Here is a 20,508-nt window from a genome sequence, read left to right as displayed (position 1 = left end):
ACGCCAACGGTAAGTATCTTAAAGTAATGTATGAGAGACCGACCTGGCATCCCGATTCTGGGAAATGATCTTTCTAAAGGTGTGTGGAGTTTCCACGTATAATACCTACATACTCGTATGTAGGTATTATACGCACAGAATGACGGGTTCTTTGTCTAGACTCACGCCCTTTTCATTTTTAATCCAGTGCCTAAGTTTACTCGATAAAAACATTGTCTCTATCTTTATATATTACCTACTATTCAATAATTCAATTATGTATTTTGGTTTTGGCGTTGTAAAACGACCTTTTTGCTTGAAGAATAGTATGAATGTGTAGGTCTGACATGCGGTATAAGGTAAACAGTTCAAGATTAGATAAATATCACACATAATCTAGTTTAAGTATAACTTCAAACTAATTTGCGACTCGGTTTAGATATTAAGTGGGGTAATAGCAGATAGGTACTCAGAATTGAGATTCAAGATTGAATTGATGAATGCTGAGGAGTGCTAGTAAATCACATGGTAGTATGAGTAGTAGTATACGAGTAGTAAAAATACTTCTCACGTGAATGAAGCTGATTCACCCTACTTTCTCACTATTCAGTGAGGAGAGAGAGTGGTAGGACAGTGCGCACAATCTGAGAAGTGCTCCTCAAGTCCTTGTCTTTTCTGAGGTTTAATCGTTATCGTGCTGTGCTCTGTACTTTCGTCAGTTGTGTCATTTCGGAGTTTACGAAATATTTTCTTTTTTGTTTTTGTGAATAATAGAAATAAAAAGATTTATTTTTTTATGACATGCTTGATTTATTTACTGGATTATAATAAATTTTGTGATAATATTATAAATAACTTCAAAATTCGTCGCGGGTTTCTTTTTTAAAAATTATTTGGTGTTATTAAAATGGAATTATTGTGGTGTTTTAAAGTTAACTCTTGGATTGTTTACAAATAAAGGAAGATCGATATTCACACGTGGAAACCTCACACAATGGATTCTCCTCAGATGTACGATAATACGCCTCAACCCAACGCTGCCTCCATCCAGCAAGAAGCTATGAATGTGAAAAAGCAGCAACTGACTCAACATCAGCACATGAAACGTTATACGGATCTGGCGGACTTGAATACGCCAGAAATCTCTTTGGATTTACAAAACTTGATCGACGATAGTCAATTCAATGAGGGACTTTTTACAGAAATTTTAAACCAAGGACAGGGCAAACCTCGTCAGCAATTTCCAGCAAGAAGTAATACTCTTGCTTATATGCCCCAGCCTGTACATTTTGAAAGTTCAAGTTCAAATTCGACTGGCGGTCCTAATATTAAAGAGGAGCCCGTTGAATCTGAATTTCGTCATCAAACCACTCCTTACAACGTTATCAGTAACGGTGCACCTACAAACTTTAACACACCTCTAGCTCACTCAAGTAAGTCCAGTAATCAACATCATTCTCACCACCATCACCATCGAAAAAATGGTAAGTCTGTTGACAAAAACACTGACGAATACAAGAGAAGGCGCGAGCGAAATAACATAGCTGTCCGAAAATCAAGAGAAAAGGCCAAAATACGATCCAGAGAGACCGAAGAAAAAGTGAAACTCTTAGTTAAGGAAAACGAAAGATTACAAAAGCGTATAGAACTTTTGAGTGAAGAACTTAATGTGCTAAGATCGCTATTTACCAATGTAGGAGTACTGCCTGAACATTTACATCGCGAACTAAACAAACATTTTGATTCTTACCCCCATGTTCAGTGATCCTGAACTTTTCCTTTTAAATAAAAAATTGATCTCTGCAGACATTTTCCAATTATAGTTTTGGGGTGAATATTTTGGTGTTCTGAATCAATACCTCATAGTCATTAGATAGTTTGAACACTTTTACAAAGTTCCCTACAGCAATAAGTGCTGAATTTCTCACGTTGGTATACACATACCTACTGTGAGTACCTACTTTTACGTAAAAACTGAATTTTGCATTTCGAAAATCTTTTACCTTTCTTTTGAAGTTAGTTTTCGTCATTGGAGCTTTGTAAGAATGTTCAAACTTTTATCAATACTTTATTATTTATTTAACATGATCTAACATCCATTATTATACATAGGTAGTAGGCTAAAAGATCGAGAAATCTAAAAACATTTATACTACAAGTTGTAGGTATAACTTCTAATAATAAAACTTTTTCAAACATTTTTTACTCGGAACTAGGTCTCTGAAATTGTACGAGTACCTATATCCTTATACATACATATAGTTATTTATTATTTAATAAGGTTCTCGACTTTTGGCCTACCTTATAAAAATGTCTCTAGATTGGACCTTCACAGATGGTTTGAATATTGGAAAATGTCGATTTTGAGGTTCTTTGTGATTTCAATTAATCTTGGGATTTACATGCTCTTTTCACATGAGTCCCTACCCGTGTTCAAATTATTCTAAAAAATATTGAAACTCTCTGACCTAAAGATTTTTGTAATAATAGGTATACAATACATTTATATTTTTCCTAGTTTTTCACCATCATAAAGCATGTCATTATTTTTTGATACTATCTAATATTTGATGTTGAATTGAAGCAAAGTCGAATTATTGATTAATCAGCAAAGAATGAACAATTAAACTCCAATACGGATGTTAGAACCTCCGTAGTTGAAAGTCTCAGGTTCAATCCTCGGTAAAATCGGAAAAACTATCGCCACCTATCTCTTTCCCGTTCTTCCGGGGCATTGACACTTGCAAGGACATTTGGTTCTTGTAAACGATAAGCAACCAGAGGCGACATTACTAGAGAAACAACCAAGTAACCATGAAACAATAAAGTAAATACTTGGACACTTGTAATGGCTTACTTTTCACCTCATTCTTTTGTGAAATGCCCTAAGATTATCTAACATACATAGCACAGAGGAAAGAAAGTAAAAAATGCCAGAAGAAAGTAAAAAATGCCTGCCTCATTTAATTCAAATGACTTTAGGTACGTCTAAAGAAAGGCGTATTCAACTCTGCCACATTTAATTCAAATGACATCACGTCTAAAGAAAAGCGTATTCAACTTTGTTTCAATCAAATATTTTTGTACTTTTTCCTCTAAATGTATTTTCTTACGAGTCAGAGTCTTTTGGTAATGATTTTTCAAGAATATGCAATACGCAACACTCTAGTCATCACAGGAGACCTATTTTGCCTTCGCACAATCAATTTTATTTCTAAAAAAAAGCTTTGAAAGCAAGAATGACGCTTTTTTCAGTCCCTGCGAGTAAAAGCTTGGCCTTAAGCTCATTATTTACTCTAAAATTCCGGTCCTATTTTCGAACTACCCAATACATTGTAGGTATAGGTAGGTACCCAGTTTCGTAGTCTTAAGTCCCGAGGGATTATCTTTTCATGACCCTCAGGTAAGCTAGTAAGAAGAAAACATTTCAGATTTTATTCTCAAGTTCGTTTTCCAAAGATTGAACAATATGACGTCCATTAATACCATCCTTTCGGAGGAAAAATGCCTTTAGATTCCATAGATAATCGTTAAGCTTAAACGACAAACAAATTTTGGGTATCAAAAACCCTTATCTTGCTAAAAATACATCTTCTCCCCTCCCTCTCCCTCAATCCTCATGCACTAGAAAATTTGGTAAATTTCGCACATCCACTAATACTCGCTATAGGTATTTACCTACTCCCTCTCTTCCTTTAATAGCTGCTTAGGTAATGCTAACAGAATAATAGAAAGTAAAAATTTGGTAAGTTTGACACATCCACCAATTCTCGTATTACACTGTAAGTAAAGGTAAAATTTGCAAAAATAAAAACCATCGGAAATTTTGGTAAATTTGGCACATCCTCTAATAATATCAATTCCTTTTTCCGGTGTTATTCTCACCTACATGATAATATCAGAATGTTTGGTAATTTTGACACATCCACCATCCATAGAAGTGCTCTCTCTCTCCCTCTCTCCCTCCCTCCCTCCCTCTCTCTCTCTCTCTCTCTCTTTCTCTTTCCCTTTTGCTTTCCTTATCCTTAGAGAGAAGGAAGATATGTTTTCTTATCGATTTTCAATCACATTTTATTTAATTTTATTTTAAATCTTTGGAAAACAGGGTTTTTTATGATCTACAGTTTTCCCAAATTATCACTGAAGTATTCTGAAGTACAGAACCGCGTAAATAAAGGTGTTATTTCGTATTAAATGGATTAAATACTTCCTATACTGGTATACTTCTTTTTTTAAACCACCCCCAATTGGGAAAGTGGCATCTCCCACCCCAAAAATAGCTCGAGAATTTCTTTTGGGAAATCATCCCAATTTTTCGCATCTCGGATTTAACTTAAAGTTCCTATTTTATTTCTGCCAAGTACCGTTATATAGTATAGGGTGGGGGACCACATTTGGTTCCTTGATTTCACCCTGTACGTATTTGGTACAACCCCCCTCACATGACATGACTAGAACTGGCAGAAATGCTGGTTTTACCCAAAGTCCTTGAACAAATCATTACCTTTGATTTCTAAATTTAAATTGACGTTGCCTTAACAAATCTTTTATACCTTGTTTAAGTCTATTTTTTATACACGTCCTATTCATAAGGCTGGGGATCACAATCGTATTTTGATTTGATCAGTTGAGCTTTTATTTCCTTGGAGGATCTACTAGGTACCTAATTGGTAAAATTGTCTTTGCCGTTCGACCAATCAGATTATGAGATTCCCCATTTAAATAAAAGTTTCTATAAGTTAAAATCAACTGCTGTCCCTTAAATGTAACGAAAATCTGTGTACTTCATTTTAAAAAAAACGCAACGATTTTCTTTTAAAACTTGTTTTTATGAATTTTACTTAGAACATAACATTTTTTACAAACTTTACCAAATCCTAAGGAATGAAACGAGTGTGCTTCAGTTCCCAATTTATTTTTATATTTTACAATTTTTTATATTATAGATTTTAGGTGTTTTTGAAATTATTAAGTCATTTGAAATTTCAAATTTATGCATACTACTCATTTGAAAACTTGCATTCCATAATCGACGAGATTTTTCCTATACTGGATGAATGAGTTTTATGATCGTCTTTCTTAGTTAACTTTGACAATACAGTGTGTTTCAGTAAGTAAACAATGAATCATGATACTACACCTTGTCTGACCTCTCTAGCATTTAACAGCTGACCAGCTCAAACGGGTTTCGAAAGTCAAAAGAGTTAAAGCCAAAAATTGATGATGAAAAAACTTCTTGATTGTGGAATGTAGTTTAATTTAACAAGGAAAACGGTGAAAACATCGTGTATATTATTGGCATAATCATTAATTTAAATCATGAAAGTTAAATTTGATCCAAGTACCTAGCTTTCGGATTTTCAGAAGTTTTGCGAAGTAAAGTAGTTTTGAGATTCTTCGAAAATGTTTCAGATTGAAAAGAAAAAGAACTTTTGATACTCGCACTTGAGTTTTTACACTAAACTTATATATATGAATTTATTATTTTCTCATACTGCCTTATTGTTACTGCCTTTCTATGTCAGATCGGTCTGAAACCACTCGATTTTCACACCGATCCGATCTTGAGATTTTTTCTCACATAATTTTTGCAGTTTTACTTACTTTTTTGTAATTGCCCTATAATTCGGTGCATGATAATTTTGACGGCTATTTATCGATGTACTACACGTTTTCCCAATGTGCCCAAGAATAAATATTAATTAAACTTCTATATTTATTTGATTTTATTTATTTTTACTTTTAAAAAGGTTACCGATGAATTATTTATTGATTGTTTATTATTTTAATTAGATAGGGCCACAAAATATTCTTTTATATTAAGTTTTTATTTCATTTGTGTATTTTGTTTAAAGGATAATGTCCCAAAATGATTCTTTTTTCTTGCGAACCATCTTTCAGCTAAGATGAGATAATGTTTATGATCCGTTGATTCATAATCATAACAGTCGTAACCTAATTACAACGTACCTAACGGTTAGCATGTCATGTTTGTTTCTTCTGCAAAATATCTAATGTAGTCAAAATAAAAATAGATGGATACTTTCTAAATCTAAATCAGACCGATACAAACATTGTCATGTTTACACCACTTACAAATAAAAACATATTGAACGTTATGAGCTGATGTCATTGGAATGTCAGTGACCTAACTTTTAGTTTTGTACCTACATAGGTATTAGCATTGTTACCGTAGGTACTTTCAACTTTATAACCGACTTCAAACTCGAAATCACCCGTCAATATTTTTGGGACATTCTCCAATTTGTATTATTTCGCTATTTATACATGTTAACAATAGGGGTAGGCACATAAATGTCAGACTTTTTGATTCTAAATTATTTTAAAATCCATTTTAATTCAAATTTGAAAATCAAATAACATACCAAGTATCTCAAAATGTATTACCATACTTAATATTATTTTAACCTCTATTATTGGTTCCTTATCCATGCACAAATTGGTTCAATGCACGAGTTAAAACTACGTGAGATTTAACACAAAGTTACCATTTCTTCTCTCATAGATAAGTTCTTCTTTACTAATCTAGTTTTAACTCAAAAACTCAGGTATTGTTCACATCTCTCTGTACCCGTCAACTTCTAAATTTTCCTATCTACTAAAAAATATACCTACCTACCACTAATTTGATTCTACCCCTGTTGTGTTCCACAATCATTCTTCTTTTTCTGTTTTTCGTTCTTACCTCTGTTCTTTATAAAATATTCTTTTGCTAATTAATGCACCAATGTTATTATTGCAAACATGAAGTAAGTAGTTCGTAGTTGTCACAAACAATTCCGCTTGTTTCTGGTGTCCTATCAACTTATCTATCAGTTGTATCACTATTGAATGATTAATGAACTGGTGTTGACAAGTTCAGAAACTCGTGTCAATAAATACTCAGTCATAACTTTATTGGGTGGTCCACCAAAAACTCAACTAATGTAAACAATTGTTATCCTCATTGACCTACTTACCTATCCTTGGCGTATTCTGGTGCCAAAATTTTGATCTAGCTTTCGGTTTTGGTATTTCTTTTTCGTCAACTTTTGCTCATTTTTGTAGGACTGTTTTTACCCAAAGCCCATTTAAAAATTTAAACTCCAAGGATTTCAATGCTTTTTTCTCTCAATAGAGATCTTTTGAAGAAAAAAATCACATTTCTTGTAAATACTTCTTTCATTACTCGTGAATTAAATATTTCTTGTTGAATAAATCTTTATTTTTGTTATCGAAAACTATGTTTTTTTATCTTGTTTAAACTTACTAATAACTGTCCTTTGAATCGTTTTTCTTACATTGATTTTTGTTGCAAAAGATCTATTCTATATTTTTCATTTTTATGTACATAAAAGTAAACTAAATAAATAAGCACACTAATTTTATCGGTAACATACTAGATTTTTTTTTTTGTTAATCACTAATTTGTTTGTTATTGTTTTTTGTTGTTTTTTTTGTTTTGTTTTTGTTTTTTTTTTCCACCTAGACTAAGGATGTAAAATTCAAATCAATACATTAATTACCTATGCCTTGACCTTCTATCTTCTTCTGCATCCTCTTGTTTTCTACTTGTCAATCGCCTGAGACGTGGGAATTTTTTTTCACCTAGACTAAGGATGTAAAATTTAAATCAATACATTAATTACCTATGCCTTGACCTTCTATCTTCTTCTGCATCCTCTTGTTTTCTACTTGTCAATCGCCTGAGACGTGGGTCTTCAAAAGGGATGTGAGGAATTGACGTGAACTCTGATTTCCTGTTGACCACTTCATCATCATCGTCTTCTGAGTCACTGGAGCCCTGAGCATAGTCTGGCCGCTTCCCTGACACGTAGCGGTGAACTTTCACCTTCTTCATTGTTACCTCCCCTGGGGACAAAAATAAACAAAATGAGTAAGTGTCTATATTGTAGTAGGAAAAAAAAGTCCAACACCAGAGTGAGGGCTAGTAATTTTTTAATAACTTGTCCTCATCTGCAGTCAACTGTCATGAGTAGATGAGTAGGTACTTGTCCTTATTCTTTCAATGCTTCTTGGAACAGTTGAAAATCTGTCATCTAGTTTGGTGGTAGGCTAGTAAGGGTTATACTTCAAGGGGAAGCTAGTCTACTCAAAATTTACAACCCTTACCCCTAGAGCAGACCTATATAACTCTTTTCATAACATAATTTTCAAGTCCGCATTTCATTCCCAGATGGGTAGAGATCTAGATAGTAGGGATCCAAAGCACCACCATGAACTTACCCTTTTCATTAAGGACGGGGACAGCCCCTGCTGTGCTCTGCACACCCAATGAGCCACTGCTATAGTTATTCATTCTGCCTGTGAAACAAATACCCCAATACAAGAAATAAACTTTAAGGATAAACTTTCCAGAGGAACGTCCAACCTTTTCAGAAAATGGATTTTTTTTTTTAAATTTTTGTTTACTTTTTTAAACTTCTCTGTGGTGTAGGTACGTCACCGAGCACAGAGAACTTTTTCTTATCGATGAAAAATTTCCGCCCGCGAAATTTGAATTTGAAAAGTCGGGCAAACTCAGGAAGAAAATTTTTATGCTGTCCATTGATTTTCCAGTAGAACTGCATTGCGCCAGTGCTAGTGCTTGAGTGATAAAAATTGCAAGCACTTATCAGGGCAACGGAAAAGGAAAATACGACGAAAGCAAATCCCAAATGGTCGGGGTAAGATTTTCTCCTATTCATTTTGATATTTCTGTCAAAATTACATCACTCTGTCTACACCTACAATCTGGTTGCTTCCTTGTACTTGTAGTCTGAAGGGAATTTTCATGGACTTTTTGACACTCTTGAGAAAAGTTCAGATTGAATCCTTAGCAAATTCTGAAAAAACACCTCCCTCCCATTCCTTAATGTACAATTTATTATTGTTCATTCAAAGAGGATTTTAGTAGTTTTGTATCGTTAATTAGGTACATGTTACTTGTTAATTACACGTTACACATTAATTACATGAAAACAAAACTTGACATTTTGTTTTCAATAGAACTAATTAGTAAAGAATCGGTTGGAAATAATTTTATTATGTTGCTTCTTCCTGTAATAACAAAATTGACATTTTTTTGTCCTCTGTTGACCCATTTGTAACTTGTAACATACATTCACTGTCCTATTTTATGGGGAATCTAGGACAAAATGGTTTGTTGACAGTATTCTAGTGTACTTCCCATTCTAAGAAATTGGAATAAATGGGTAATGTATCTATTTTTCAATTTCAGATCATGAAGATGAAAGTGGACAAAGTTCCAACCGATGAGCTGTTCTTTATACAGTGTTTTGCGATGCTTCTTAACTAATATTGGTGGTATGGTTGTCAATGTGTTTGGGAGAATGTTTATTAATATGGACGATATATATGATTATAGTGTTTTTTAATTCCAACAACTCGGTAAATTTTCTTTTCCCTATGGTAATGTCTTCGCTGGTAGCTACTCGATTGAAGTAGTTACACTCTTGTACTCACGAGGTTAAAATATACATTATACACCTTGCATTCCAAGTGCATAGCTGGAAAAACTTTGACTTTGAAGGGAATCGAACCCGTTACCTCCGGTGTGATATACATTCGGGCACGGAGGTTACTCGCGTTTTAAAATGTTTTAAGAGCGTTGTCTTTTCGAATTAAATTGATCCCAAGGGCAAGGTACCTACTGGGATTCTGAGAAGTAAAGACATAAGATAAAATGATCGACTAAATAATGAATAAAATAAAAAGGTAAATGAAGGAAGCATTCTAGGACCTGTATATTCCTGAAAGTCAGAAGTCAGACAAGGCGAAATTTCATGCGAAAAAATGCAAAACAGGGAGTAAGAAAGCACAAAATGAAACTTCGCTGGAAAATATTTAAAACAAAATGCCATCTTTCTTGGAACACTCACAGCGAAGTATTCAGCAAAATTGTGTCTCAGTGGTGGCCAAAGTTTGATTTTTCAGGGAAATGTCCTTTCCCTTTTTCCCGTACGCGATGATGGCACATCAAATATCCCGAGCGTTACTTTTTCTGAGTTTTGATTTGGATTTTTCACAACTTTTTACACAGGAATCGACCATTTATTAATATTTTTTACCCATTTGCAACTGCTCCATTACTTACTTACTATTTCATAACCTAAAGGTGTTCCCTGAACAATTTTAATTTATTTTTCAACGTTCCTCTTCGTTATTCTACCTCGTTCTTTACCACCCTCAGTGGTGTAGTAGAACCAACCTCAGTGGTGTAGGGGTTAGCGCGGTGGACTCTAGTTCCTTTCTATTCTATTCTATTCGTCTTACCAATAGGACCATAATCGAGAAGGCCTTCGATATCGTCGACTAGAATGCAACTCAGTGACGACCGGTAAGCATCATCAAACGTCTTCCTAATGGTTTGACACTTGGCAGATTCTGAATACGCCACCATGTCTTCGGGAGAACAAATCTTGATGAACGGGAAGCCAGAGTCTTTGGCCAACTGCACGGCCAGAGCGGTTTTACCAGAGTTGGGAGGACCTGAGAGAATGAAATAGGGGAGGTCGAATTAAATGGGGTCGAGTGGATCGGAAATCGGAATACATCACATGCCTTCAGGCACACTCCATTTGCCAAGGGCCTTGGTTTACCTTGCCCTTGGGATCAATTTAATTCGAAAAGACAACGCTCTTAAAACATTTTAAAACGCGAGTAACCTCCGTGCCCGAATGTATATGCACACCAAAGGTAACGGGTTCGATTCCCTTCAAAGTCAAAGTTTTTCCAGCTATGCACTTGGAATGCAAGGTGTATATTTTAACCTCGTGAGTACAAGAGTGTAGCTACTTCAATCGAGTAGCTACCAGCGAAGACATTACCATAGGGAAAAGAAAATTTACCGAGTTGTTGGAATTAAAAAAACACTATATTCATACATCGTCCATATTAATAAACATTCTCCCAAACACATTGACAACATGACAACCATACCACCAATATTAGTTAAGAAGCATTTCAAAACACTGTATAAAGAATTTGTTAAAACTGATAATTTCATAGCAGTTCAACAGTGAATTTTAAATTGATCGATATTCATTTGCAAGGTACCTGTTATATCTAATCTATAACTCTCTCTCTCTTTCTGTCTCTTTCTTTTCATACTCGTTCTCATACCTATATCTCATGGTACATCTGTTTATGTATTATTGATTAAAATAAATAAAATTTCATAAATATGTATATCATTTGGAAAATTGGCTACATTCACCCCAACGTTAACACAGACGAAAGTCCATAACGTTGGGGTATATCCATTAAAATACAATTCAGAATGTCATAATATATTCTTATTAAAGTGTAATGTTAGTTGATGTCATTGTAAAGAACAAAATAGAATTACATTCTTTGGGAAAAAAAGGCTCTTACTCTTAGTGCTAATGTGATCTTACCCTCCAGTAGTACAGACACAAGGCCTGAAGATTCCGTGTCCTTGGATTGCTGAATGAATATCCTGCCTGCTTCCAAACATTCCTGCACCGTAGAATTACATTCTAGTCTTAGTGCTACTGTGATCTTACCTTCCAGTAGTACAGACACAAGGCCTGAAGATTCCGTGTCCTTGGATTGCTGAATGAATATCCTGCCTGCTTCCAAACATTCCTGCACCGTCGGGATATTTGATGTGACGTCATCGCGTACGGGAACGTATGCCGTGACGTCAGAGTTCAAGATTTACCGGTATTTTTTAAATCGATTTATCTCGGCATCTAGAAGTCGTGGAAGAAAAAGAAAAGTTCCGGAATCCCTCATTTTCACAGCTTTTTGACTTTGAAACACCACCCAAGTAAGCGCAACTGTTCTATTATGTAGGTATAAGGCTCCGATTCTTATTATGGTACTTTATTTGTTTATTTTTTACTGTAAGATTTATACCTTCTCCATTTCTTATAACAAATCTAATCCTCCCACAGGACCGCGATACTCCAACATGACACTCCAAGCACTCCGCGTCCTTCTCAAGAAGGAACCGCCGCGTAATAAGAAGCTCCTCGTCCTATGTACAACCTCTTGTCGTGAGGTTCTAGAGGACTTGAAAATCCTGTCCAAATTCAGCGCGGTCCTCCATGTCCCCAATTTGAGCACCCCTGAGCATTTGCTCAATGTAATTGAAGAGTCGGATGTGTTCAGCAAGAAACAAGTGCAGGAGATCGAGCGATACCTGCATCAGCATAAAGCCAGGTAATATACTAAGGTTGAAGAATAAAGCCAGGTAATATACTAAGGTTGAAGAATAAAGCCAGGGGAATATACTAAGGTTGAAGAATAAAGCCAGGTAATATACTAAGGTTGAATAATAAAGCCAGGTAATATACTAAGGTTGAATAATAAAGCCAGGTAATATACCAAGGTTGAAGAATAAAGCCAGGTAATATACTAAGGTTGAATAATGTAATGTAATGTAATGTAATTAATGTAAATGCAGTTTCTTTGTGTTATTATGTCACAACTTTGGTGCTCACTGCAGCATTGTAGGATTTTCCCAATATCTCAATAATTAAGGTTGAAGAATAAAGCCAGGTAATACACCAGGATAAAGAATAAAGCCAGGTAATACACCAAGATAAAGAATAAAGCCAGGTAATACACCAAGATGAAGACAAGTAATTTAGCAGAATAAAGACAGATAATATGTAATTAGAATCAAGCTCGGTAATAATCAGTATAAAGTTGGGTATTGTAGCAGGAATAAAGGCAGGTAATGCACCAGAATAAAGACTGGTACATAATGCACTAGAATAAAGATAAGTAGGTACCTAATAATTAGAAGAAAGTTAGGTATTGTAGCAGGAATAAAGCGAGGTACATAATTACCAAAATAAAGACAGATATTTCATCACTCATCAGGATATTGTCCTAGAATAAAGCCAGATAGTATACCAGACTGTCACTAACGTTGTTGATATTGGTAAGTAGGGACAAGCCCTCACAGAGACATGTAATCTGATTAGCTCTTTTATGAATTATGACTGCTAATTTCCCTCCGTGTTGCAGAGTATTCGTGGGCATCAGGAAACTGCTAGGCCTGATCGATATGGCACGCCAAATTGAAGAGAACTACCGAGTCATGAAATTCCTCACCAAACTAGAAGACGAAGGCTGTTTGGATATGGGCACGTCTATTCTTCACTAAGTGAATCACCCGGTATAATCTTGATGTGAGTGGGACATCCTGTATAAATCAGGTGAGTTGGTCATTGGAGGGTGGAATGGAAAGATCGGTACCGGTAGATATCGCTAAAGGTGGAGGAAATAGACGTCACTATCGGTAGTTGAGTTATCGATGGTTTTCTACTTCTTCTATTGAAGAGAAGTTTTGCCGTCCTACGCCGAAGAAAGACCGTGTTCCGATTTTCTGAATATTGGAAAATCGGAATAGGATGTTGAAATTTTATCAAGTGATTTGTTCTCCCGAATACTTGTAAAACTTTGTAGAGAGGATCAGTATTTCAGATTTGCCAAATCTGTCAGTTACAACAGGAAGAACAAGTTGTTAGTTTTGTCAATTCAGATAATATTTTAGTTGCCTTCTATACTTTCGTACATTCCCGTATTATTTTCGTTTTTCTTCGTAGAACGAAGTCTATTTTTTTTATTCAGCTTATTATTGACTGTTGGTAGCTCATTAAATCCTCTTTATTAGCTCCACCCAGAAAATAAATACATACTAATTTTTTTATAGCATAATGTGATTTCCCTTACTAACCATTCTAGAGTTCCATAATAGAACGGTTGGAAGATGTTTATAATAACTATGAATTGTGGCAAAATATCCCCCTTTTATTATTTAATAATATTATATTATATAACTTTCACTGAATATAATAATATTACTTAACCCTGTACACAACAATATGCACAGGGTGTTTTTTCACCTTGTATATTTCTAATAAATCTAATATTCAGATATTAGCAGTAATGTCAAATCAGTAGTTACCTTACTAGTGGCTCAGAGCAACCCAATCAGAATGAGGGATTCTGAGACCTCCGAAGGTCAAATGAGATCCAAAACTAATCGATAAATTCCTCTTGTATTGAACAGTTTAACAAAATATTCATCAAACTTAGACAACGTTCCAAATAATTACAAAATCGTCGATTTACCCACCAACTCTATTTACTCGGTCAGTCTTTTTCCCCCAGAGAGACTGTCCGGGCATATTCTCCAAGCATGCTCAGATGTCAACAAAGACTTCAACATGAACCCGTAGCCGTAGACCAGGGTGTTACTTACTCGCAAAGTTGGCACAAAATCGTCGATTTACCCACCAACTCTATTTATTCGGTCAGTCTTTTTCCCCCAGAGAGACTGTCCGGGAATATTCTCCAAGCATGCTCAGATGTCAACAAAGACTTCAACATGAACCCGTAGCCGTAGACCAGGGTGTTACTTACTCGCAAAGTTGGGTGCCAGGTCGATCATAATGGCCAGCTGTCCAGCGGCCGAAGCCCCAGTTGTGGCCGTAGACAGGGTTAGGAACAAGATGGCTATCGTGGCATCACACCCAGAGAAGGCCACGCCTAGCAGCAACAGGCCATGTAAGCCCGCACCTGACAAGCAAGAATGACACGCATGAAACATACAAGTATTTCTGCCTTGATAGCTTAGTGTTAAGACTTTAGAGCAGCCGTCAAGTCATCAGAGCAAGGATGGTCGCCAATATTACGATAAAAAAACTCTTTTTTCTTCTCTTCCTTCTTATTTTGCTCGAACCAAAATTTTGGTCCTGGTTCTGACTCAATCCCTAACCAAGGCTAATCTTACTAGGTTGTCGATTAGGCAAAGAAAATTGAATTTTCAAGCTCCATTAGCATTGTTTCATCCTGGTTATATCGTTAACCTTCAGAAAAAAACGGTCTTGTCTTACCCATTTTCGCGTCTAGATAAAAACTGATTACCTACAAAGATAAAGGTTTTCCTGACGCCCGTGGTGCTCATACAATGTCAGCTTAGTGTTTAGACTTTAGAGCAGCCGTCAAGTCATCAGAGCAAGGATGGACGCCAATATTACGATAAAAAACTCTTTTTTTTCTCTCTTCCTTCTTATTTTGCTCGAACCAAAATTTTGGTCCTGGTTCTGACTCAATCCCTAACCAAGGCTAATCTTACTAGGTTTTCGATTAGGCAAAGAAAATTGAATTTTCAAGCTCCATTAGCATTGTTTCATCCTGGTTATATCGTTACCCTTCAGAAAAAAACGGCCTTGTCTTACCCATTTTCGCGTCTAGATAAAAACTGATTACCTACAAAGATAAAGGTTTTCCTGACGCCCGTGGTGCTCATACAATGTGACGTCAGCATTTTATCTGCCATCCATGAGAAGATGACTGCGCAAACTGTGCGTACCAGATGGGGGACGCCAAGCCATATACCTGCCTGTGAACAGATAAGTATGTACCTTAGAATTGAATAAAAGTAATGAGTAAATTTGTGAATAAATTGATGAGTAAAACATCTTCTGATTTGAATTTTTTGATTGAGCAAATTTGTGAGTAAATTGATGAGTAAAACATCTTCTGATTAAATTTTTTTGAATGAGTAAATTTGTGAATAAATTGATGAGTTGGTAGTACTCATTACTCATATTCAAATATCTATGCTTCAAGACCTACTACTGATAGGGTATGGGGAGATTATAGGATATGGAAAGTAAAAAACTCACTTCTCTCGTCCCGTTCTGCACGGGACTCCTGACGAGGCGCAGAGCCTCCACTTCATTCTCCAAACTCGACACAAGCCGCATAGCGGCCAATTCATTCCCCACTCCTCCACCAGATGTCGCCAGACACTCGCTTACAGCGCTATCATTGTTGACGGGGCGGCTGTGTACCATGGCTGTGATGGCGATGTTCAAGTTGACCCGAATCATGTAATTGCAGGCGAACCCGAAGAAACAGATGTACCAATAGCCGCGCCGCACTGAAAACAATACAAAGTCAGCTTAGTTCCTCTTCTTCTCACGCTTTTTTCCGTGTTCAGACGGGGTCGGCGTTTTTCGTCATCCTTAACTTAGGGTTATTACTTGGGGCTGACTTCGTTCAATAAACTGTACGAGTATAACTTACTTAGAAGTAGGGCCTCCACAGGGCTCCGAAATGTTTATAAAGGAAGGACGTGCTAAAAAGGTATAAGGTACGGGCTATTGTATTCGCTTCGGTGTCGTCTGTCTGTCACTCTGTCTGTCCCCATAGATGGACTTATCCAAACCTGGTCGACCTATATATCAAATTAAAGGTCTTTTTACCAGGAACACAAAAAACCAAAAATGTGAATGAGTGAATGGATCTTGATTTTATAATATAAGATTTCAGGTTTTGGATTAAAATTCAGCCAATCAGAGATCGGTTTAATTTAAACCAAGTTTAAACTCAGATTGTGGTCCGGCCATTAGCCAATATTAGCCATTCATTATTTTGTTCTTTTTACTTTTTCATTCAATAACCCCTCACTTGTTTGTTCTATTACTCACTCTCTTTTTAATGGGGAAAAACCAACCGACCATACAACTTCCTTATGGGATATTGGATTGTGGAGATGGGAGGAGACCGAAATGGACTTCGCATTGATAAGATAAAACCACAATGGGGAAAAACGTAACTTCAACCGACCATACAACTTCCTTATGGGATATTGGATTGTGGAGATGGGAGGAGACCGAAATGGACTTCGCATTGATAAGATAAAACCATTGTAACCTCTGCAAAACCAGTGTCTACTAGTTTCAAGGCGAATATTATGATTGCAAAAAAAAAAAAAAACATCTGCAAGTACATAAGTAGGTAAAGGTACCCTACCTACTTCCAATCAACAGCTAAGGTTATGGACATTTTTTGTGGCCTTGCCTATATCAGTGACTAACTCTCCTAACTAATATTCGGTAGGAGCCCATTGAATAACTGTGAGATGAGAACACTCAAACTGCTCCATAATACAGGCCGTACATAGGTATAACGAATTGGTTCAGAAAAATATAGCGACCTTTTGGCACAGGTTTTTGTGGCACAGGTGAATTTGTTCCCACCGAAAAAGGGTGAATAATTCCTGATTTTGATTTATGGTGTGGACTCTGTGGACGTGTTTTGGACCATAGTGTGGACGCAAAGCATCGTTACCTTTTGGTTGAGAATTTACCGTCATACTACCCAAGGTTGAATCACACTTCGCATCTGTTTCAAGTAGATATTCTCGTAGTTAGAGCCACACTTGGCAAGTTTTGTTTCTCCTAGGTACGCTTGTAGGGATTGAAACAGTTGCTCCGTAGCATCCTGGTTCAATTGATACTGGAAGAATACAATAGAACATACCTTGTTTATCCTGCCAGAATAGGACTGAAAAAGTCCTTTAAAGATGTGTCCACACATGGTTGACCGGCCGTCGATCGACATCGATCAATAACATAGTTTTACCCTCGTCGCGTTGATCGACAACCGATCGACTGTGTTTGGACACACCTTTAGATTACTCAGGGGCGAAATATCGTATCTGCGATTCGCTAAGTAATTGTATCTATCTTAGCAATTTGGTAACTATCTCTCACAAACCTATAGGTACATTTGTTAGCCAGTCTTCTCATTGGTTAGTTAACCAACTCCGTCGTGAAACGCTAAACCTTTTGTGAACGTTCTTCGCAGTGATACTATTGTAATTTAGGTTTTGCGGATTCTATCTTCTTTAGGCTAGGTGAATGACGCGACGGATATATCGCTATAGCTCGATGGCATGATTTGTGGCCTCTGACCGTTCTATTTTTGCCTTGTGATCTAGGCTTCGGTTTGTTATCTTCGGTTTCTTTAGGATAGGTGAATGACGCGACGGGTATATCGCTATAGCTCGATGGCATGATTTGTGGCCTCTGACCGTTCTATTTTTGCCTTGTGATCTAGGCTTCGGTTTGTTATCTTCGGGGATCAATAACATAGTTTTACCCTCGTCGCGTTGATCGACAACCGATCGACTGTGTTTGGACACACCTTTAGATTGAGGTTTTACATATGGGGCGAAATATCGTATCTGCGATTCGCTAAGTAATTTTATCTATCTTTGCAATTTGGTACCTAACTATCTCTCACAAACCTATAGGTACATTTGTTAGCCAGTCTTCTCATTGGTTAGTTAACCAACTCCGTCGTGAAACGCTAAACCTTTTGTGAACGTTCTTCGCAGTGATACTATTGTAATTTAGGTTTTGCGGATTCTATTTTCTTTAGGATAGGTGAATGACGCGACGGGTATATCGCTATAGCTCGATGGCATGATTTGTGGCCTCTGACCGTTCTATTTTTGCCTTGTGATCTAGGCTTCGGTTTGTTATCTTCGGTTCTGATGATGGCAGACTTTGTGCCCTACTATAATATTTACCTCTTGAAACGCCTGGAAGATCACACTGAACGGAGGAATGATATGGTTAAGGAACGAATTCCTTGATCCGTGCAACACCACTACTCCTTGAGATTTAGCAGATTCACAGTTGGACATGTACTGGCAGTGATCAGATCGGAAATTGTATCGACATGGGAAGATGTACAGTTTGTCTGAAAATAATGTAAATTACCTAGTGATTAATTGATTTTTTGCATTTTTGCATTAATTTATTTGTAATTAATAAAACAAAAAGTATTAAAAAATTCAGTCCTAGCAGTGTGTTAGCTGTTAGCTACGGCATTAAACCGAGTATATTCCAGTCTCCAAAATCATCCGTTATTTCGACCAAAGACTACTTCCTATAAACACGTCCTCGGGTCTACCTAGTGGCCACTTTTCTGGGCTACATTTTAATTTCTCAGAACTATTCCGCAAACACGCAAAATTGTCGCCCAAACCAAATTTCTGGTGAACCAATTTTTATCCAATAGTTTTATTTGGCGCCCGCCCCTAAAGCTGGACCTAAACTCTTATCATACAACTTTCTGACACTGAGCACTTGACCTTTAACCCTAACCATGTCATTTTGTCACCAAAGTCAAAGTGATTTGGATTTCGAAGATCGCTGCTCACACGAGGGCAACAGAAGTCAAACCGGAGGCAGCTGCTGGAATGGCACTCCCCGTTCTATCTATCAAGAACCAGACGCTAAACCTAAACCAGAACGAAATTCCTACTTCTACGAAGGCTACGTCAATCAGCCTGGTGGACAAGGTGAAGAGTGCACCGCTGCTGAGGAAAGCAACCCAGACGCCCAGCAAGGACCTCCCCCTCCCCCTCCACCCCCTCCTCCAATTATTAGAATGAAATAAAAAAGAGAGAAAAAAAAAACATGTATTAAATAAAGTACTTACCAGTATTGCCATAGTACGGATGTCTTGCATATTGACTGTACCAGCCACTGTTGACATCCTCACCTTCAGGTACCAAAGCAGCCATTTGAGTGGCATTCATTAGATAGAAATGTCGCCACACTTCTAGCACAGGGCCAAGGAATAATGTGTCAATGTCCATGTACAGCACAGAATCTATATGAGACAAAATGTCCTGAAGAGGGAGCAGCCATTTGAGTGGCATTCATTAGATAGAAATGTTGCCACACTTCTAGCACAGGGCCAAGGAATAATGTGTCAATGTCCATGTACAGCACAGAATCTATATGAGACAAAATGTCCTGAAGAGGAGAAAGAAAATAAATCAATAACAGGAACACACTATTACAATTATTATGACTATACTGCCAGCATAGGACTGAAAAGTCACTTTGCCGTCCAGGTTAGACAAAGGCCTATATGATTGCTAGGTACCTATGCACTATTACAATTATTATGACTATACTGCCAGCATAGGACTGAAAAGTCACTTTGCCGTCCAGGTTAGACAAAGGCCTATATGATTGCATTTATTTGATATTCAACCCTTAAACTATATTTATTCAACTATTTAGGTTATAAGTAGAAGACTACAGAAAGAAAAATCAATTAGTTGAATGAATCATCATAATCAGTAAAATAGAATTTCATGCTGAAAAAGCTAACTAAAGAATCAAGTATAATATGATTGCCAAAATATAGTTCATATTTTTAATAATACGACCTTTTTTAATCAACTTACTGGGAGGAACAATCTTTGAGCTGCACATTTCTTGAATAAGTTCTTCCAATCTTTTTCTTTGCCCTTGGGAAATTTTAAATTGTGTATTTCAAATTTAAATGTATGATTCCTCAGCACTTGCCAATCACCCAGCTGTAAACAAATGCATAATTATTATATTCAGGACTAATTCAAGAGTTGCGTTTAGAGAAATGTAAATTAGTCTTGGAATTTATAGGTTACATTCAAGAGGTAAGAATTACAGTAATCAGTATACTTGATTCTTTAGTTAGCTTTTTCAGCATGAAATTCTATTTTACTGATTATGATGATTCATTCAACTAATTGATTTTTCTTTCTCTAGACTTCTCGGGTTCGATTCCCGCCCGGGGCGGATTTTATCCGGGGCGTTCTCGGAACGGCTGGCTTTCTCCTATCCTGTCTTCCTTCTCTCTTCGATTTCGGGACGATAAGACCATAGCAGT

General features: G+C 36.6%; 5 protein-coding genes across 6 annotated transcripts; 2 read left to right on the top strand and 3 right to left on the bottom strand.

Moving 5' to 3' along the window:
* Positions 1-603: 603 nt before the first annotated feature.
* On the top strand, positions 604-6,435 carry LOC103508700 (CCAAT/enhancer-binding protein-like). Its single transcript, XM_026823321.1, has one exon. The coding sequence runs from the start codon at positions 974-976 to the stop codon at positions 1,742-1,744; it is 771 nt and encodes a 256-aa protein (XP_026679122.1). The 5' UTR covers positions 604-973; the 3' UTR covers positions 1,745-6,435.
* Positions 6,436-7,624: 1,189 nt separating this feature from the next.
* Positions 7,625-8,392, bottom strand: LOC103508807 (microfibrillar-associated protein 1A-like). The gene is made up of 2 exons (XM_008473383.3): positions 8,227-8,392; positions 7,625-7,851 (listed from the first exon to the last, which is right to left on the bottom strand). The coding sequence occupies exons 1-2, from the start codon at positions 8,297-8,299 to the stop codon at positions 7,625-7,627; spliced, it is 300 nt and encodes a 99-aa protein (XP_008471605.1). The 5' UTR covers positions 8,300-8,392.
* Positions 8,393-10,252: 1,860 nt separating this feature from the next.
* On the bottom strand, positions 10,253-11,892 carry LOC103508797 (vesicle-fusing ATPase 2-like). The gene is made up of 3 exons (XM_026823241.1): positions 11,884-11,892; positions 11,529-11,610; positions 10,253-10,491 (listed from the first exon to the last, which is right to left on the bottom strand). The coding sequence occupies exons 1-3, from the start codon at positions 11,890-11,892 to the stop codon at positions 10,253-10,255; spliced, it is 330 nt and encodes a 109-aa protein (XP_026679042.1).
* Positions 11,893-11,895: 3 nt separating this feature from the next.
* LOC103508689 (vesicle-fusing ATPase 1-like) lies at positions 11,896-13,561 on the top strand. The gene is made up of 2 exons (XM_008473264.3): positions 11,896-12,189; positions 13,003-13,561. Exons 1-2 carry the CDS (start codon positions 11,939-11,941, stop codon positions 13,139-13,141), a joined length of 390 nt encoding a protein of 129 aa, XP_008471486.1. The 5' UTR covers positions 11,896-11,938; the 3' UTR covers positions 13,142-13,561.
* Positions 13,562-14,393: 832 nt separating this feature from the next.
* On the bottom strand, positions 14,394-15,391 carry LOC103508787 (sialin-like). 2 transcript variants are annotated; one of them, XM_026823287.1, is made up of 2 exons: positions 15,253-15,391; positions 14,394-14,559 (listed from the first exon to the last, which is right to left on the bottom strand). In XM_026823287.1, exons 1-2 carry the CDS (start codon positions 15,320-15,322, stop codon positions 14,396-14,398), a joined length of 234 nt encoding a protein of 77 aa, XP_026679088.1. In that variant the 5' UTR covers positions 15,323-15,391; the 3' UTR covers positions 14,394-14,395. The 2 variants fall into 2 exon arrangements, with proteins under 2 accessions (XP_026679088.1, XP_026679091.1); XM_026823290.1 differs by lacking the exon at positions 15,253-15,391 and adding an exon at positions 14,908-14,951.
* Positions 15,392-20,508: the final 5,117 nt, after the last annotated feature.

This window comes from Diaphorina citri, unplaced genomic scaffold, assembly GCF_000475195.1.
Source record: "Diaphorina citri unplaced genomic scaffold, Diaci psyllid genome assembly version 1.1 scaffold21, whole genome shotgun sequence".
NCBI classification, from domain to species: domain Eukaryota; kingdom Metazoa; phylum Arthropoda; class Insecta; order Hemiptera; family Psyllidae; genus Diaphorina; species Diaphorina citri.
This window is presented reverse-complemented; position numbering and strand designations above follow the sequence as displayed.